Source organism: Stegostoma tigrinum, chromosome 4, assembly GCF_030684315.1.
Source record: "Stegostoma tigrinum isolate sSteTig4 chromosome 4, sSteTig4.hap1, whole genome shotgun sequence".
Classification (NCBI taxonomy): domain Eukaryota; kingdom Metazoa; phylum Chordata; class Chondrichthyes; order Orectolobiformes; family Stegostomatidae; genus Stegostoma; species Stegostoma tigrinum.
In genome coordinates this window covers 110266675-110282600 of record NC_081357.1, presented here as the reverse complement: position 1 = coordinate 110282600, position 15926 = coordinate 110266675, and the positions used below count along the sequence as shown (strand labels likewise).

The following is a 15926-nucleotide window of genomic DNA, read 5'->3' as shown; positions in this document are numbered from 1 at the left end:
CCCCTCTGCCTCCCGAATGATCCGTAGTTCATCCAGCTCCAGCTCCATTTCCCTAACATGGTTTTCAAGGAGCTGGAGTTGGGTGCACTTCCCACAGATGTAGCCAGCGGAGACGTGTGCCATGTCTCCCAACTGCCACATTCTGCAGGAGGAGCAAGCAACTGCCCTAGCATCCATACCCCACTTATCTGAACACCCACTCAGTACTAAAGTAGAATGCTTAGTTCAAGTTGCTATAAAATTAATAACAAAGTTGTATTCAATAGAGAAAGTTTAGAATGAACCTTACCTTATTAACTAGGTTAGAGGAGGACGGCGGGTGGGAGACACTACAGTTGTAGAGTCTCGGGTTTAGCCGCCTTGCTGATATATATGGTCACTGCTTTCCTTCCCGGCTGCCCCTCTGTACAGGATGCTAGAGTATCTTTGAAAACTCAATGCATCTGGTGGATTACACTTGCACTAAAAATAGAATGAAGTTGACCAGGAGATTTCAAAAATAAACAAGTTGCTGCTGTTTTCCCCCTGAAAGTTCTGTAGTTGAGGTAGCTTAAAACCGCAAATGTGTAGGCATCTGAGAGCTGCAAAGTGGAGACACACATGCTGTTAATTTCATTGTACTTCTGAGGTTTTCGTTCTGGAAAGATATTATATGTCGGGGATCTCCATCTCCATTGGATGGGTGATGAAGTCGGAGGTAGAGCTGTTTGAACTGTTCTCACATATGTCCAAGTAGTAGACATTTGAGCAGTTAAAGATGCTTTGGGTGAGACCAAGGAACATGTAATATTCAGCCACATGATTTTAGAGAAGGCTGAGGAAGAAGACAGAAACATCTATGGAATTTTTTGTCATGGGAAAATTTGAAAGGAAAGCTTCACAATGAATTTAATTATAAACCTCTGAAACTGTGGACCACAATGTGGTTAGACCGAGACGGTTGTTCATATTTGCAGAGATTATCTTCATGGGAGAGGGAATGTCAAAGTTTTGTTGGGATCATTGTAGAGAAGAAAAGGTAGGCAAGTGTTGTAAATATGTGACACTGGAGAGAAAAAGCACTTTTATGAAGGTTTCAATATGTATATTATCCCCAAATTTTTAACACAATACTAATACCTTGATTTCATACGATCCATCTAAAACTTTTGATTTCAAAACTGAGAGGCATCCACACTTTTTATAAAATTAACTGTGGTCCAAAGGTAATTTATGCTTTGAATTGTACCAGGGTTAATTACGGAATAAAAACCAAAAGAACTGCAGATACTGTAAATCAAGAGCAAAAACAAATTTGCTGGAAAAGCTCAGCGGGTCCGGCAGCATCCGTGGATGAGAAAACAGAGTTGACGTTTCGGGTCTGGTGACATTTCCTCAGAACTGATGATGGCTGGGAAAATGTCAGTTTATATGCAGAAATTAGGGAGATAGGTGGGGTAGGGAGTAAACAATAGGATAGGACAGAGAAGGGAGAGAAAGACAGTTGGACAGACAAAGGTGTTGCTAATGACCAGGCTGGGAGGGTGAATAGTTGTTAATGGGGACTGTTAGTAACTAACAACAGGGGGTGTGTAATGGCAGACTATGTAGTAACAAGGCCTGGTGTGTGGGGTAGAGGGCTAGGATATGGGAGAGTTAGGCCCTAAAATTATTGAACTCAATATTGAGTCCGGAGGGCTCCCCATTAACACCTACTCACCCTCCTAGCCTGATTGTTAGAAACTCCTTTGTCTGCCCACCTGTCTTTCTCTCCCTTTGGGCTCTATCCTATCGTTTACTCCCTATCCAAACCACCTCCCTATTTTATGCAGATAAACTGACATTTTCCCAGACACCATCAGTTCTGAGGAAGGGTCACCAGACCTGAAACGTTAACACTGTTTTCTCCTTTTCAGATGCTGCCAGACCTGCTGAGCATTTCCACCAACTTTATTTTTGTTGTTGGGCGAACTACATTTTAATGACCCTGAAGGAGTTACGTAATGTTTATACATGTATTGTAGCATTGCCACATTGCTTCCATGGAGAGACAATTCTGGTGGATTATCATGATTCCTTCGGCGAACTTTGATCTTTAACAGATCCAAACAATTTCATAGATTCTGCCATTTAAGAGTAGCGTGAGTGGGAAGGACCAGCCAGTGTAGGAAGTGTGAAGTCATTCATTTTGTACTGAAGAAAAATATAAGTTTGAAATAATGCACTAACAGATTAAAGAACAGTTTCTATCCCACTGTTATCAGACTGATGAACAGACCTGTCATAGATAAGAGTTGTTCATTCTCTGCGCCTTCTCTGTACCTGTATCACTATGTTCTGCATTCCCTCCTATTACACTGATATACTTGCGTAAAGTACGATATGCCTGGATAGCACACAAAACAATATTTTTTGCTGTATCTCATTACATGTGACAATGATTCAAAGCCAGGAACTGTGGCGAAGCGAAGAGACTTGAGTGTTCCGGATAACAAAAGCCAAAACCTAGTGAATAGGTACAGAAAAAAAACTAATATGTTAGTAAATCGAATTTTTATCTCAAAAGAACTTACATCGAAGGGATTGTTACAGTTTCGTGAAGGCCTTAATAGATTACGTCTGGACTACTGCTGCATGCTTCAGAAAGGGTGCATTGTCTTGGGAGTGGATTTAAAATGAAGATTTACAAAAGTGATGCTTATTTGATATGGTTAATTTATAATTACAGGTTGCATACACTAGGATATTATTCCCTTCAATAATGAAGATTAAATTATGATCTAGTTGAACTATTTTGATGAAAAAATGTTCTGTAGGGGAGAGGAGGATCTAGATATCTAGGAAATGGATGTGATATGCTTCAACAGAGCCGAGCAGGGAAGACAGTAGAGCAACAATGGCAGGAGTTTCTGGGTGTAATTGAGGACACAGTACAGAGGTTCATCCCAAGAAAAGAAAGATTATCCATGGTGGGATTAGACAGCCATGGCTGACAAAGGAAGTCAGGAAATATATCAAAGACAAAGAGACAGCCTATAACGTGGCCAAGAGCACTGGGAAATCAGAAGATTGGGAAGGCTACAAAAACAAACAGAGGATAACAAAGAGAGCAATAAGGAAGGAGAGGATCAAATATGAAGGTAGGCCAGCTAGTAATATTAGAAATGATAGTAAAAGCTTCTTTCAATACATAAGAAACAAACAAGAGGCAAAAGTAGATATTGGGCCGCTTCAAATTGATGCTGGAAGGCTAGTGATGGGAGACAAGGAAATAGCTGAAGAACTTAATACGTACTTGGCGTCAGTCTTCACAGTGGAAGACATGAGTAGTATGCTAACAATTAGGGAGAGTCAGGGGGCAGAGTTGAGTATGGTAGGCATTACAAAAGAGAAAGTGCTAGAAAAGCTAAAGGGTCTAAAAATTGATAAATCTCCTGGACCCGATAGGCTACATCCTAGAGTTCTGAGGGAGGTGGCTGAGGAAATAGCAGAGGCTTTGATTGTGATCTTTCAAAAGTCACTGGAGTCAGGGAAAGTCCCAGATGATTGGAAAATTGCTGTTGTAACCCCCTTGTTTAAGAAAGGATCAAGGCAAAAGATGGAAAATTATAGGCTGATTAGCCTAACCTCGGTAGTTGGTAAAATTCCAGAATCCATTGTCAAGGATGAGATTTCTAAATTCCTGGAAGTGCACGGTCAGATTAGAACAAGTCACCATGGATTTAGTAAGGGGAGGTCGTGTCTGACAAACCTGTTAGAATTCTTTGAAGAGATAACAAGTATGTTAGACCAGGGAAACCCAGTAGATGTTATCTATCTAGACTTCCAAAAGGCCTTTGATGTGGTGCCTCACGGGAGGCTGCTGAGCAAGGTGAGGGCCCATGGTGTTTGAGGTGAGCTACTGGCTTGGATTGAGGATTGGCTGTCTGACAGAAGTAAGAGAGTTAAGATAAAAGGCTCTTTTTCGGAATGGCAACCGGCGACGAGTGGTGTCCCGCAGGGTTCAGTGTTGGTGCTGCAGCTGTTCACCTTATATATTAATGATCTGGATGAAGGGACTGGGGGCATTTTGGCGAAGTTTGCCGAAGATAGGTGGACAGGCAGGTAGTACTGAGGAGGTGGGGAAGCTGCAGAAAGATTTAGACAGTTTAGGAAAGTGGTCCAGGAAATGGCTGATGAAATTCAATGTGAGTAAGTGTGAGGTTTTGCACTTTGGAAAAAAGAATACAGGAATGGACTATTTTCTAAATGGTGAGAAAATTTATAAAGCAGAAGCACAAAAGTATCTGGGAGTGTTGGTCCAGGATTTTCTAAAAGTTAACTTTGCAGGGAGAGTGCGTGATTAAGAAAGCGAATGTAATGTTGTGGTTTATCTCAAGAGGGTTGGAATATAAAAGCAGTGATGTGCTTCTGAGACTTTATAAAGCTCTAGTTAGGCCCCATTTAGAAGTTGTTTCCGTTAGGCGGGGAGACTGGGACCCGTGGGCTCAGCCTTAGAATTAGAGGGGGTAAGTTTAAAACGGAAATGAGACGATATTTCTTCAGCCAGAGAGTGGTGGGCTTGTGGAATTCATTGCCACAGAGTGCAGTGGAGGCCGGGACATTAGATGCCTTCAAGTTAGAGATCGACAAATTCTTGATCTCACAAGGAATCAAGGGCTACGGGGAGAGTGCAGGGAAGTGGAGTTGAAATGCCATCAGCCATAATTTAAATGGCGGAGTGGACTTGATGGGCCGAATGGCCTTACTTCCACTCCTATGTCTTATGGTCTTCAACAAATTAGTTTTGGGAAGGAGATAACACGGCGTGAAGCTGGATGAACACAGCAGGCCAAGCAGAATCAGAGGAGCAGGAAAGCTTGATGTTTCGGGTCCCGACCCGAAACGTCAAGCTTTCCTGCTCCTCTGATGCTGCTTGACCTGCTGTGTTCATCCAGCTTCAAACTGTGTTATCTCAGATTCTCCAGCATTGGCAGTTCCTACTAGCTTTGAGAAGGAAGCCGGTATTAGCAATTTAGTGGGCTCAAAAGTGGATAAATCCCTAGGCCCAAATGAAATGTATCCAAGGCTGCTGTGGGAGGTGACGAATGAAATTACAAAGGCTCTGACACTTGTTTTGTCATATTAGTTAGGCTACAGCTGGAGTAGTATATATAGATCTGGTTGACACACTGTCGGAAGGATTTGATTGGTTTAGAAAGTGTGCAAAGCAATTCACCAAGGTGTTGCCTCAGATGAAGCATCCCAGCTTTGTGGAGAGGCTGAATATGATGATGTTGTTCTCGTTTAAACAGAGAAGGCTGATGGGGGAATCTGTTCGAAGTGTATGAAGTTCTCCTTTCTTTCTTTCACTCTTTCTTTTGTTTCTCTTTCACTCTTTCTTTCACTGTTCTTTCACTTACTTTCTTTCACTCTTCTGTTCATTTTTTTCTTTTCTTCACTCTTTCTTTATTTCATTCATTACTTCTTCTTTCCTTGATGTTTTTTTCTTCACTCTTCTGCTGTTTGCATTCACTTTCTTTCTTGTTTCATTTTCTCACTGTTACTCTCTCTCGCTCTTTTTCTTGCTCTTATCATTTCTGTATGAAATTGAGCATCACTGATAATCCACGTGAATGTTTCAGATTGCAGTCAAAGAGAGCTTTAAAAAAAGTTAAACTGTTGGTTGCACTCTCGCAAAGTTGTGGCTTCAAGCCCCACTCTAAGAGGAGGTGGGACTCTGTGAAGCCCCATACCCACTTCCTGACTGCCTTCCTCTTTCGTCCCAGTATATTTTTTCCCAGCAGTGGGAGGTATTGGGGAAACTTTTGTGTCTATGGACTAATTGAACTCCTTTGATGCTCATTTGACAGTCACGTAATGGTCTTCTCCTGCAATAGGAGCCTGTGGTGGGAGAACTGCTTAATCAAGTGTCCGTTCCGGAAACTTCCACTCTGTGGGCTAATAGTAGACATTTAAGGGCATCTTGTCTTGAAACAATAATTATCACTTTTTTCTTAAGAGCTGTCAGTTTGAAACTGATTATACCATTAGGAGTGATGGGGTTGGGACACCAATGTCTAGCGACATCTGACCCCAGGACTTAACAACAAAAATTCGGGCTGATCCTGCAATGCAGTATTGAGCAAGTGTTGTCTTTTGGGTAAGAAGTTAAAACAGAGAGCCTGTCAGTTCTGCTAATGGATGCAAAAGATCCCACAGCACTGCGTTGGGGAAAATGCTGGAATTAGGCTGATGGCATGGCTAATATTGATCTTCAATCAACTCCAGTAAAACAGATTTTCTGACCATTGAAGTTTTTTAGAGCTTACTTTGAGTGAATTGGCTGGCATGTTTTTCACATTATGGCAATTCAAAAATATTTTGCTGACTATAGAGCTCATTGAGATCCTGTGATCAGGAAAGACAAGCATCTTCTGGTAGCTCATTTTGTTTTGTTGTTAATGACTTTTTCCAGAATTATGCAAGTTATTTGAAGATAGTTTTGGGTATATCTTGGGAAGCTGCATTGTACTGGAAAATTTCTGTCCAGAATACTTTTTCACACTTGCAGCCAGAATGCTGAAATAGTATTTAATCTAATGTTATATATTTAGTAAGCCTTGGTTCAAAAATGATACAAATCTATAACGGCTGCAATGAGTGTCTTTTAGTCTACTTAAACTATTAATTGATAATCTACAAAGTAATATCAAAGCATTATCTGAAAGAGTGCCGGAATTGTCTGTACAAATATACAACAGTGACACAATGTTTTCAATATAGGACGGAATTCAGATTACAGAGAGTGGAAAGTTCCACATTAGCCCTGAAGGATTCCTTTCAATTCATGACGTTGGACCTGCAGATCAAGGACGATATCAGTGTGTTGCCAGGAACAGCATTGATCATTCTGCAGCTAGTATGGTGCTGACTGTGTTTGGTAAGTCTATAACATGGGCTTGTGCTGGGTCTAATGAATCTACTATCGTTAACTTTGGTTGAGAAATTCATGCAGATTAATTTATTAATTTGGTTTAGAATGGATGTGAACATATGGTCAATCTTGCCAATCCATGTCCTTTTTGTCTTGTTGCCTCACCTTCACTAAGCTTTTTGTATTTTTCATTTAAATACTTAGCAATCGCCAAATAAGGGCCCAGATCATCCCACTAGTACTGCTGCTAATTGCCACTTTACCTACTCTGAAAGTTGGATGTTTCTGTTATAATAAATAATGCAAAATATGCAGCAGTCAGAATTCATAGCGTGAATGCATAGATACTTTGGCTTTCCTTTATGTCAGCTGTTGAAGTAACATTAAAAATGTTATCTAAAATTATCTCTGCTTCAGTCATGCCTAACTTCCCTATCGCCTCACCAGTCCCAGATATTGTTCGAAGTGGAGACACTTTTGTCGAGTCCTCAATCAAAGAAGCCATTCAAAGTGTTGACAGTGCCATCAATTCCACTCGTAGAGATTTATTTGAAAGGTAAAATTAAATTCTACTGTTATGTCCTGCTAGTGTATGGAGTGTACCTCTGGAAGTTTTTTTTCCCTCTGTGTAACCTGCTTTTTCAATAGTGCTTTTTGACTGGTACAAAGAAATATTTAAAGATATTTCATACATTTGACATTTTCAGAAGAGCTTCTACTCATCACTTGCTCCAAAATAAAACAGCTGAAAAGTTAATAAGCATCATTTATGCCAAGTATCGCAGCAGTTATTACTTATTCCAAAAGCACTTAAGTAAATTCCAAATCCTTTTGTAGAAATACCTGAGATAGTACTTAGCTACAGGGTTTACTTGTTCTGTATTCCTGTAAGACTCTCTGATGTATCCAAAGAGTACACATGTGAGGCTAGCTCCTAATATCTAAGTTGCAAAATAATTGTTGGGAAAGGTTCAACTGTGAAAAGCACTGCGAGTATGGTGGCCGTTTTCTTTTGGATTTAGGCATTCTTAGGTGGATATTGCTAAACCAATTATGTCCAGAAAATATACATAACCTGTGGGCTATTTGGGCTGAGGAATAAATGCTACAAAAGCTTGTGTTATAAGTGGTGTGCAGTAGAGAACCTAATTAAGTAACTGCTGTAAAGAAATGAGTTACTGCTGAGTAATAGAGTATAGTGTGTTAGATTGGGTGACCCAAGTATAATCATGTTTTCATTATTACGTATTGACCCAGCCTTCATCATATTTATAAGAGATCTGCCTGTTTATGTGAAAATGTGACATTTCTCAGTTGAAAGTCTCAGGGTTGGAGGCCTTTATCTGTACTTCCATGTTGAGATGTGGCAGATGGAGCTTTTTGTTTACCAGAGGGGGCTAATGCATCTGCAACTTGTTCAATTGGTCTGCTGCTTCCATTGAGGCAGCCCAGGGTACTGTCAATCACAAGTGGAAAAGAGCTTTGTGAGAAGCAATTGGGGAGAAAGCCAAAGGCAAGATGAGGAATGAGAGAGAATCGGCAAGATGAAATATGTTTTTAGAACTTTTCATTCATCATTGCTCCCACATTGTGTGGCTTGTTTCAATTGTTTTATCTTGCATGAAATGCATTCTTCACATTTCATTTCTTGTGATTAACAGTATAAGGGTATTTGATTACAGTGGATCAGTTTTATTTTCTTAATGTTGTTCTTGACTTCTAGATTCAGTTTGGATAGAGAAAAGATATTATGCAGATCAGCAAAAGCTTCAGAAATTAAGACTTTTGTCACTTTCTGTGTTTACACTTGTTTATCTTGTTTTCTTATTTAACAGTGTCTTCTTTTTTTTCTTACCTTTCTAACCATCTTGGACGATATAGTGCAGGTATAGTATCAGTCATATTAGCATTTTATATATTCTGTGAGCTACCGTTTTCTCAACTACTTTTGATGGAGAATGATTTGTTGCTATTCGTCCGTTAACTTGCTCCTTTAAAATACACTTGAATTTTTTTGCCAGAAAGCATTGAATCACTTGATGTCATAAATCATGATTTGAGGCCTTTCTATGCACTCAGCTATGTTTTGCACTCTGTGTTATTGGTCAATGTACTTTGGATTTTATGGATTTTATAACATTAAACATAAAGACATCTTCCTGCATAACATATCTACCTTCTTCAAAGTGAGTTATTGATGAATGTAACTGGAACAAATGAAACTTCTAAAAATGCATTAGAACAAAAGTTGCCGAACGAGCTGGAATAGTTTCAAGACTTTCTTTTTCAAGAAAGCTAGACTATATTGAACTGAATTACATTTCAAAGGATCTCAGTTTTATTGCCGCATAAATAACGACTAAATAGTTTTGGATTGGTACACTAACGAGCTTTTCTTTGCCTGACATTATCCTCTAACAGAAGGCCTCAAACCCCAAATGAACTGCTTGCCTTGTTTCGATATCCACGACTTCCAATTGTTTTTGATCTTGCAAGAGCAGGAGAAATTTTTGAACGAACTCTGCAGCTCATTCAGGAACATGTCAACAATGGACTGATGGTTGATCTGAATGGAACAGGTCAGTGAGGGTGGACATCACCGTTCACTTCAGTGTGAAGCAGCTTTAATAAGCAAATCTTTCCATGATCAAACAAATTGAACTATACCTTTTTTGATGCACATGTGAATTTATTGATTTGTGCAAAACAGCTTCACTAAAGCATCTGGAGGAGTGCCATTTTTTGTTTCCTTGGGGATTGTCAACATACATCCACCAAACAACCTCTAAAACAGATTATGTGGTCGAAAGGTAGTTACTCTTGATTGAATATTGATATAAGAGAAAGTTGTCTGTTTTGTATACCACATTTCAGTAGTGACCACTTCCGAAATATGGTTGAAAGAAAAAAACTTTCATTTCATAGTGAGCAATGGTCTGATTTGGATAGCCATGGTGTGCTGAATGTTGCTGGGAATGGAAGGTTTCAGTTATAAGGAGAGGCTGGATAGGTTGGGACTTCTTTTCCCCTGGAGTGTAGGAGGTTGAGAGGTGACCTTATAGAGGTTTATGGAATCATGAGGGGTACATATGAGATGAAAGACAGGTATCTTTTCATGAGGGTAATGGATTCTAAGACTGGGGACATATTTTTATGGTGAGTGAAGAAAGATTTAAAAAGGACATGAGGGGCAAATGTTTTACATAGACAGTGGTTTGCATGTAGAATGAACTTGGAGGAAGTGGTGAATGCTGGTACAGTTGCACCATTTAAAAGATATTTGGATAAGTACATGAATAAGAAATGTTTGGAGGGAAATGGGTCACATAAAGGCAGGTGGGACTAGTTTAGTTTAGGGTGATGATGAACGTGGACGAATTGGACTGAATGGTCTGTTTCCATGCTTTATGAATCTATGACTTTATTAGTTTTAGTGCGTTCAATTTCTGCATCAAGCTTGCAAAGTGACCAAATGGCTACGGTGTTAGTTACAAGTTTCCTGATGAGGCCTATCTTACAGGATGTGGAGCTATATGAATGCTAGTGGGTGTATTGACCAATGATGGTAGGCTTGCAGAAGCCATTGTAGATGATCCAGCACAGGGAGTACCCAATTTACGGGCTTCCAAATGCAATTCCATGCTGTGTTTAATTTTAGAGACATATTGTGTGAACATTTCCTGTACTTATCAACAGCGGTTTTAGATTGTCCTGCTCTGTGTTCTGACTTGCGTACAAATCAACTTGTGAACAGACTTCAGAATGGAGCCCATTCATAACTCAACAGATTTCTCAGCTGGAACATTGAGGGAAGTGATTGGTCTGTCTCAAACTTGAATTATGAAGTGTATTGAGGTGTGCACAGAAATCTTTACACATGGTAGCAGATTTATAAATCAGAAACATATTGTCTAACTATTAGAAATAAGCAAGGAGTCGAACGTTATTGACATAAGCTGTATGTCTAATAGGTAGCTGATCAAATCACCCAGCATGTTCCTTTGCTTGCCTATATTAGGCAGAGTCATGACTGGACTCATCAGCTTATGCTGGCAAAATCCAAAACAAAACGCCTTCCTTGAGATGCTATTCCAAGATAGGGTAGCACTTACTAAACAAACCTGAGAGTGCTAATAGTTACAACCCATTTTAAATTGCTTAGCCATGCTTGTAACATAGCTCATATATGCTTGTTGGAGTTGACATATATTTTTATGCCGCGACTGAAACAATGACAGAAACTGCTGATGAAACTCAGCAGGTCTGGCAGCATCTGAGGAAAGAAAGCAGAGTTATTGTTTTGAGTCCAGTGACTCTTGCTCAGAAATATGTTCAAGCTTAGCACACTTTTTGAACAACACTGGAGGTAGCCTAAACCTCATCCAGTGAAAGGTGACTTTCGGTTAATACTCCAAAGCCCTGTCCTCTCACAGTACAAATTATTGTGGCACTTTAAAAGTTTGACATTCTTACGTTTGTCCTGATGTGTACAAGATAAAAACCTTCAGCAACATGCCATTATTTTCAGCAATATTCAAGCTGTGCACTACTTAGCGACTGAGAGAAAAATAAGTTTGGAGTGTAATAGCAGCCACTGGGTTCTAATAATTACCTGTGTGGAATGGTTATGCTTCTGATTTTGAAACTGATTAGAATGCCATGGGACTGTTAAGCTTCCTAATGCACATTAAGTCTTGGACAGATAAATGGAAAGTAATACCTATGTCATGGAAGTGCCAGGTAATGACTGTCACCAACAAGAGACAATCCAGCCATCACCCCGTGACATTTAATAACATTATCACCACTGAATCCTGTGCAGGTTAATTGAGTCGTACGGGAAGTAAACAGAATGTTGGCCTTCATTTTAAAAGTAATGGAATTTTAAAATAGCGAGGCCTTACTAAAAGGCTGGAATGCTGCGAGCAGTTTTGGTCCCTTTAGCTAAGAAAGATGTATTGGCATTGGAGACAGTCCAGAACAGGTTCATCGGGCTGATCCTGAGTGTGGCGAGACTGTTTTATGCAGAGAATTTCAGCAGCTTGAGCCAGTGCTCATTGGAGTTTAAAAGATCAATAGGCCACCTTATTAAAACAAGATTCTCAGGGGGCTTGACAAGGTAAATGCTGAGAGGTTGTTTTGCCTTGTGGCAGAACCTAGTGCCCAAGTGCAGAGTCTCAAAAAAAGGTTATTTCCCATTCAAAACAGAGACAAGGAGGAATTTCTTCTCTCAGACAAAAGTGAATCTGTGGAATTCTTTACTCCAGAGGCCTGTACAATTGGTTCGTTAAGCATATACAAGATGTAGATAGAAACATTTATAATCAGTAAGGGAAATAAGGGTTATGAGGAAACTGGAGTTGACATTTATCTGTTCAGACATGATCTCAGTGAATGGTAGAGCAGACTCAATGGACTGAATGGTCTGTTTTAGCTCCTATGTATCAGACAATCAACAAGCAAAATCATTTTGCTGCGTAGTCTGATTGGATTTTTCTAACAGTGGATATTTCATTCCACTTGCACGCAGAGTTTGAATACATGCACAAAAGTGATTTCAATTTGTTTTTTTTCCCTCCTTCTAATAGGTTTTCGCTATAATGAACTTTTGTCTCCGAGGTTCTTGAACTTGGTGGCCAATCTGTCTGGCTGCACTGCCCACCGCCGAATCAATAACTGCTCCGACATTTGTTTTCATCAGAAGTACCGATCACATGACGGAACGTGCAACAATCTCCAGCACCCCATGTGGGGAGCTTCTCTTACTGCCTTTGAGCGCCTCTTGAAACCAGTCTATGAAAATGGGTTCAATCTGCCAAGAGGCATTAATCGTAACCAGTTTTACAATGGATTTCCTCTCCCTCTACCTCGTCTCATTTCAACCTCTCTAGTCGGCACTGAGACCATTACACCCGACGACCAGTACACACACATGTTAATGCAGTGGGGTCAGTTCCTTGACCACGACATAGACCTCACCGTTGCAGCACTCAGCCTGTCTAGGTTTTCAGACGGTCAGCACTGCAGTTCCGTCTGCACAAATGATCCACCGTGCTTTCCCATCCTGGTTCCTCAAAATGACCCCAGAGTGCGTAATGGAGCACGATGCATGTTCTTCGTGCGCTCTAGCCCCGTCTGTGGAAGTGGGATGACATCCTTGTTAATGGAGTCTGTGTATCCACGTGAACAGATTAATCAGTTGACTTCGTACATCGATGCATCCAATGTCTACGGGAGTTCAGATCAGGAAGCTGAAGAAATACGTGACTTGGCCAGTCAACGAGGCCTGTTAAAGCAAGGGATAGCGCATCGATTAGGGAAACCACTTTTGCCATTTGCTACTGGTCCGCCAACTGAATGTATGAGAGATGAAAATGAAAGTCCCATTCCTTGTTTCTTGGCAGGGGATCAGCGTTCCAACGAACACATGGGTTTAACGAGTATGCACACAGTCTGGTTCAGGGAGCACAATCGAATCGCCACCGAGCTCCTCAAATTAAATCCGCATTGGGACGGTGAAACAATCTATCATGAATCACGTAAAATCGTGGGTGCCCAAATGCAGCACATAACCTACAGCCATTGGCTACCTAAAATCCTTGGTGACATTGGAATGAAGAAGATTGGGGATTACAAAGGCTATGATCCGAATGTTAATTCAGGAATAGTGAATGTATTTGCCACTGCAGCTTTTCGGTTTGGACACTCATTGATCAACCCTATCCTTTACCGCCTGGACGATACATTTCAACCCATTCCTCAAGGACACCTTCCTCTTCACAAAGCGTTCTTCTCTCCCTTCAGGATAGTGAATGAGGGTGGCATTGACCCTTTGCTGCGAGGTTTGTTTGCTGTACCAGGGAAAATGCGAATTCCAACAGAACTGGTCAATACAGAACTGACTGAACGACTGTTTTCCATGGCACATGCAGTGGCACTGGATCTAGCTTCCATGAACATTCAAAGAGGCAGAGATCATGGAATACCTCCATACAATGATTACAGAGTGTACTGCAATCTAAGCTCAGCTCATGAATTTGAGGATCTGAAAAATGAAATTAAGAACCCACAAATTAGGGAGAAACTCATGAAGTAAGTGTTATCTGTAGGAAACCTTATCCTGTAAATGCATAAATTGTTAAAATATTAGGGCACCACTTTCTTGCACTAACAGGAAGTCCTGTAGCCTTTCATGGTGGCAATCATTTGCATCTTAATGATTTATTTTTATTCATTCATGAGATGTGGGTGCCACCAGCTGGGCCAACATTTATTGCCCAACCCTAGCTGCCAAGAGAGCTGTTGAGAGCCAGCCACATTGCCCCTGTTGGCAGCTAGGGAAGGGCAATAAATGCTGGCCCAGCTGGTGGCACCCATATCTCATGAATGAATAAAAATAAATCATTAAGATGCAAATAAAGTGTCACCATTAAAGGCTACGGGACTTCCTGGAATCACACGTAGGCCAGACCAGGTAAGGACGGCAGATTCCTTCCCTAAAGGACATAAATGAGGCAGATGAGTGCTTCCAAAATTTTACACTGGGTGGTTCACGGTCATCATTAGACTCTTAATTCACGATTTTCATAGAATTAAAATTCCACCATCTGCAATTGCAGGATTCTAACTCAGTCCCCAGAACATTACCTGGGTTTCTGGATTAAGAGTCCGGTGATAGTACCGTAGGCCGTCACCTCATGAGGCTATCTAAATGGACAGTCTTCCAAAACAACTGGGAGAGAGAAGACCTGTCGATCCAGATAGAGAGCAATCTAGGCTCTGTGGAGCTGGCTTGAAACTGAAGACTTCGCTGAGAGACATGCTGGAATAATGCTGGCCTGTAACAAGTCAAAAAGCTACTTGTCTTTGGAGCCAGTAACGCCCACCTCCATTCTACTGGGAAGGTTTCCAATCCCTCGCCTGTCCCTGTCAGTTCCAAATTGGGCTCATCATTGCATTGCAGGAACCTAACTTAAATAGGTTAGCAAGTGTGCAGATTTCAGCTTTTAATGCTACAGTCGGGCCTCACATATATGAAAATCGATGAAGAATTTTCAATTAGATTAATCCAGCACATAAACTGAATGTAGAATTAACTGATAAACTGATGTACAGGTCACACTCGTGACTATCATACAAACTTTGACCAGGACATTCTACCTACCCCTAGTTGCCCTGGGTGGCTTGCTAAGCTTTGTGTGGGCCACCAAGATGAACTTCAGAAAACTTTTCTTGCTGTATCTTCACATACTTTCGCGCCTTTTGGTTAAAAATAGTTAATGATGGTCTGGCATCATTCACAGGCCAAGCTGGATAACGATGGCAGGTTTTCTCCCTTTAGCACCAGAAGAAGTTGGACACAAATCCCCATGTTTTTAGTCCACGCATTTAGATGACCGTCAGCAATGAAATAACCACTGTATTATCATACCCCCTAAAAGTGAACTGAATGAGCTACTTTAAAACTTGTTATATATACAAGAGCAAAACCTTCTGATATTAGAAATCTGAAGCAGATAATTTTGAAAACACTAACTGGTTGGTTAGATATCTATGTAGAGTGCAAATGAATTCATATTTCAGGTATATAACTTTTATCAAAACTCCATATAATGTTTCTCTTCTGCCGTTGATCCTTACAGCTTATATGGTACACCATTGAATATAGATCTGTTTCCTGCATTACTGGTGGAGGACTTGATACCTGGAACGAGATTAGGACCAACACTTCTGTGCTTGTTGGTTACACAGTTTAAACGCCTGAGAGATGGCGATAGGTAAGCAGCAACCGGTGTAATGTAGGTTTGTTTTGTTTATTTCAGCCATACCTTCAGTTTCATGCTAATGATCTCCGTGATATGTAACTGCATCTAGAAGACCACTGTCCCTGAGTAGCTTTATTTCCAAACTATGTGCATTTGTATTCCTAATAAGTCACTGGCTTATGAAAGCCTGGTAGAATACTAGTAATTCAGCGCAAAGGTTGCTGGTTTTGACTGCTATTGAAGGACTATAAATCAGACACAGTGCT

At 40.6% G+C, this 15926-nt stretch overlaps 1 protein-coding gene across 2 annotated transcripts in view; it reads left to right on the top strand.

The window, feature by feature from the left end:
- Window positions 1-15926, top strand: part of LOC125452501 (peroxidasin homolog) — a 243236-nt gene that overhangs the window by 188813 nt on the left and 38497 nt on the right. For both annotated transcript variants that reach the window (XM_048531013.2, XM_048531012.2), the window contains 5 exons: window positions 6745-6901; window positions 7343-7451; window positions 9317-9474; window positions 12484-13987; window positions 15538-15672. In XM_048531013.2, coding sequence (XP_048386970.2) covers window positions 6745-6901; window positions 7343-7451; window positions 9317-9474; window positions 12484-13987; window positions 15538-15672 — 2063 coding nt within the window. The remainder of the gene's footprint in view (window positions 1-6744; window positions 6902-7342; window positions 7452-9316; window positions 9475-12483; window positions 13988-15537; window positions 15673-15926) is intronic.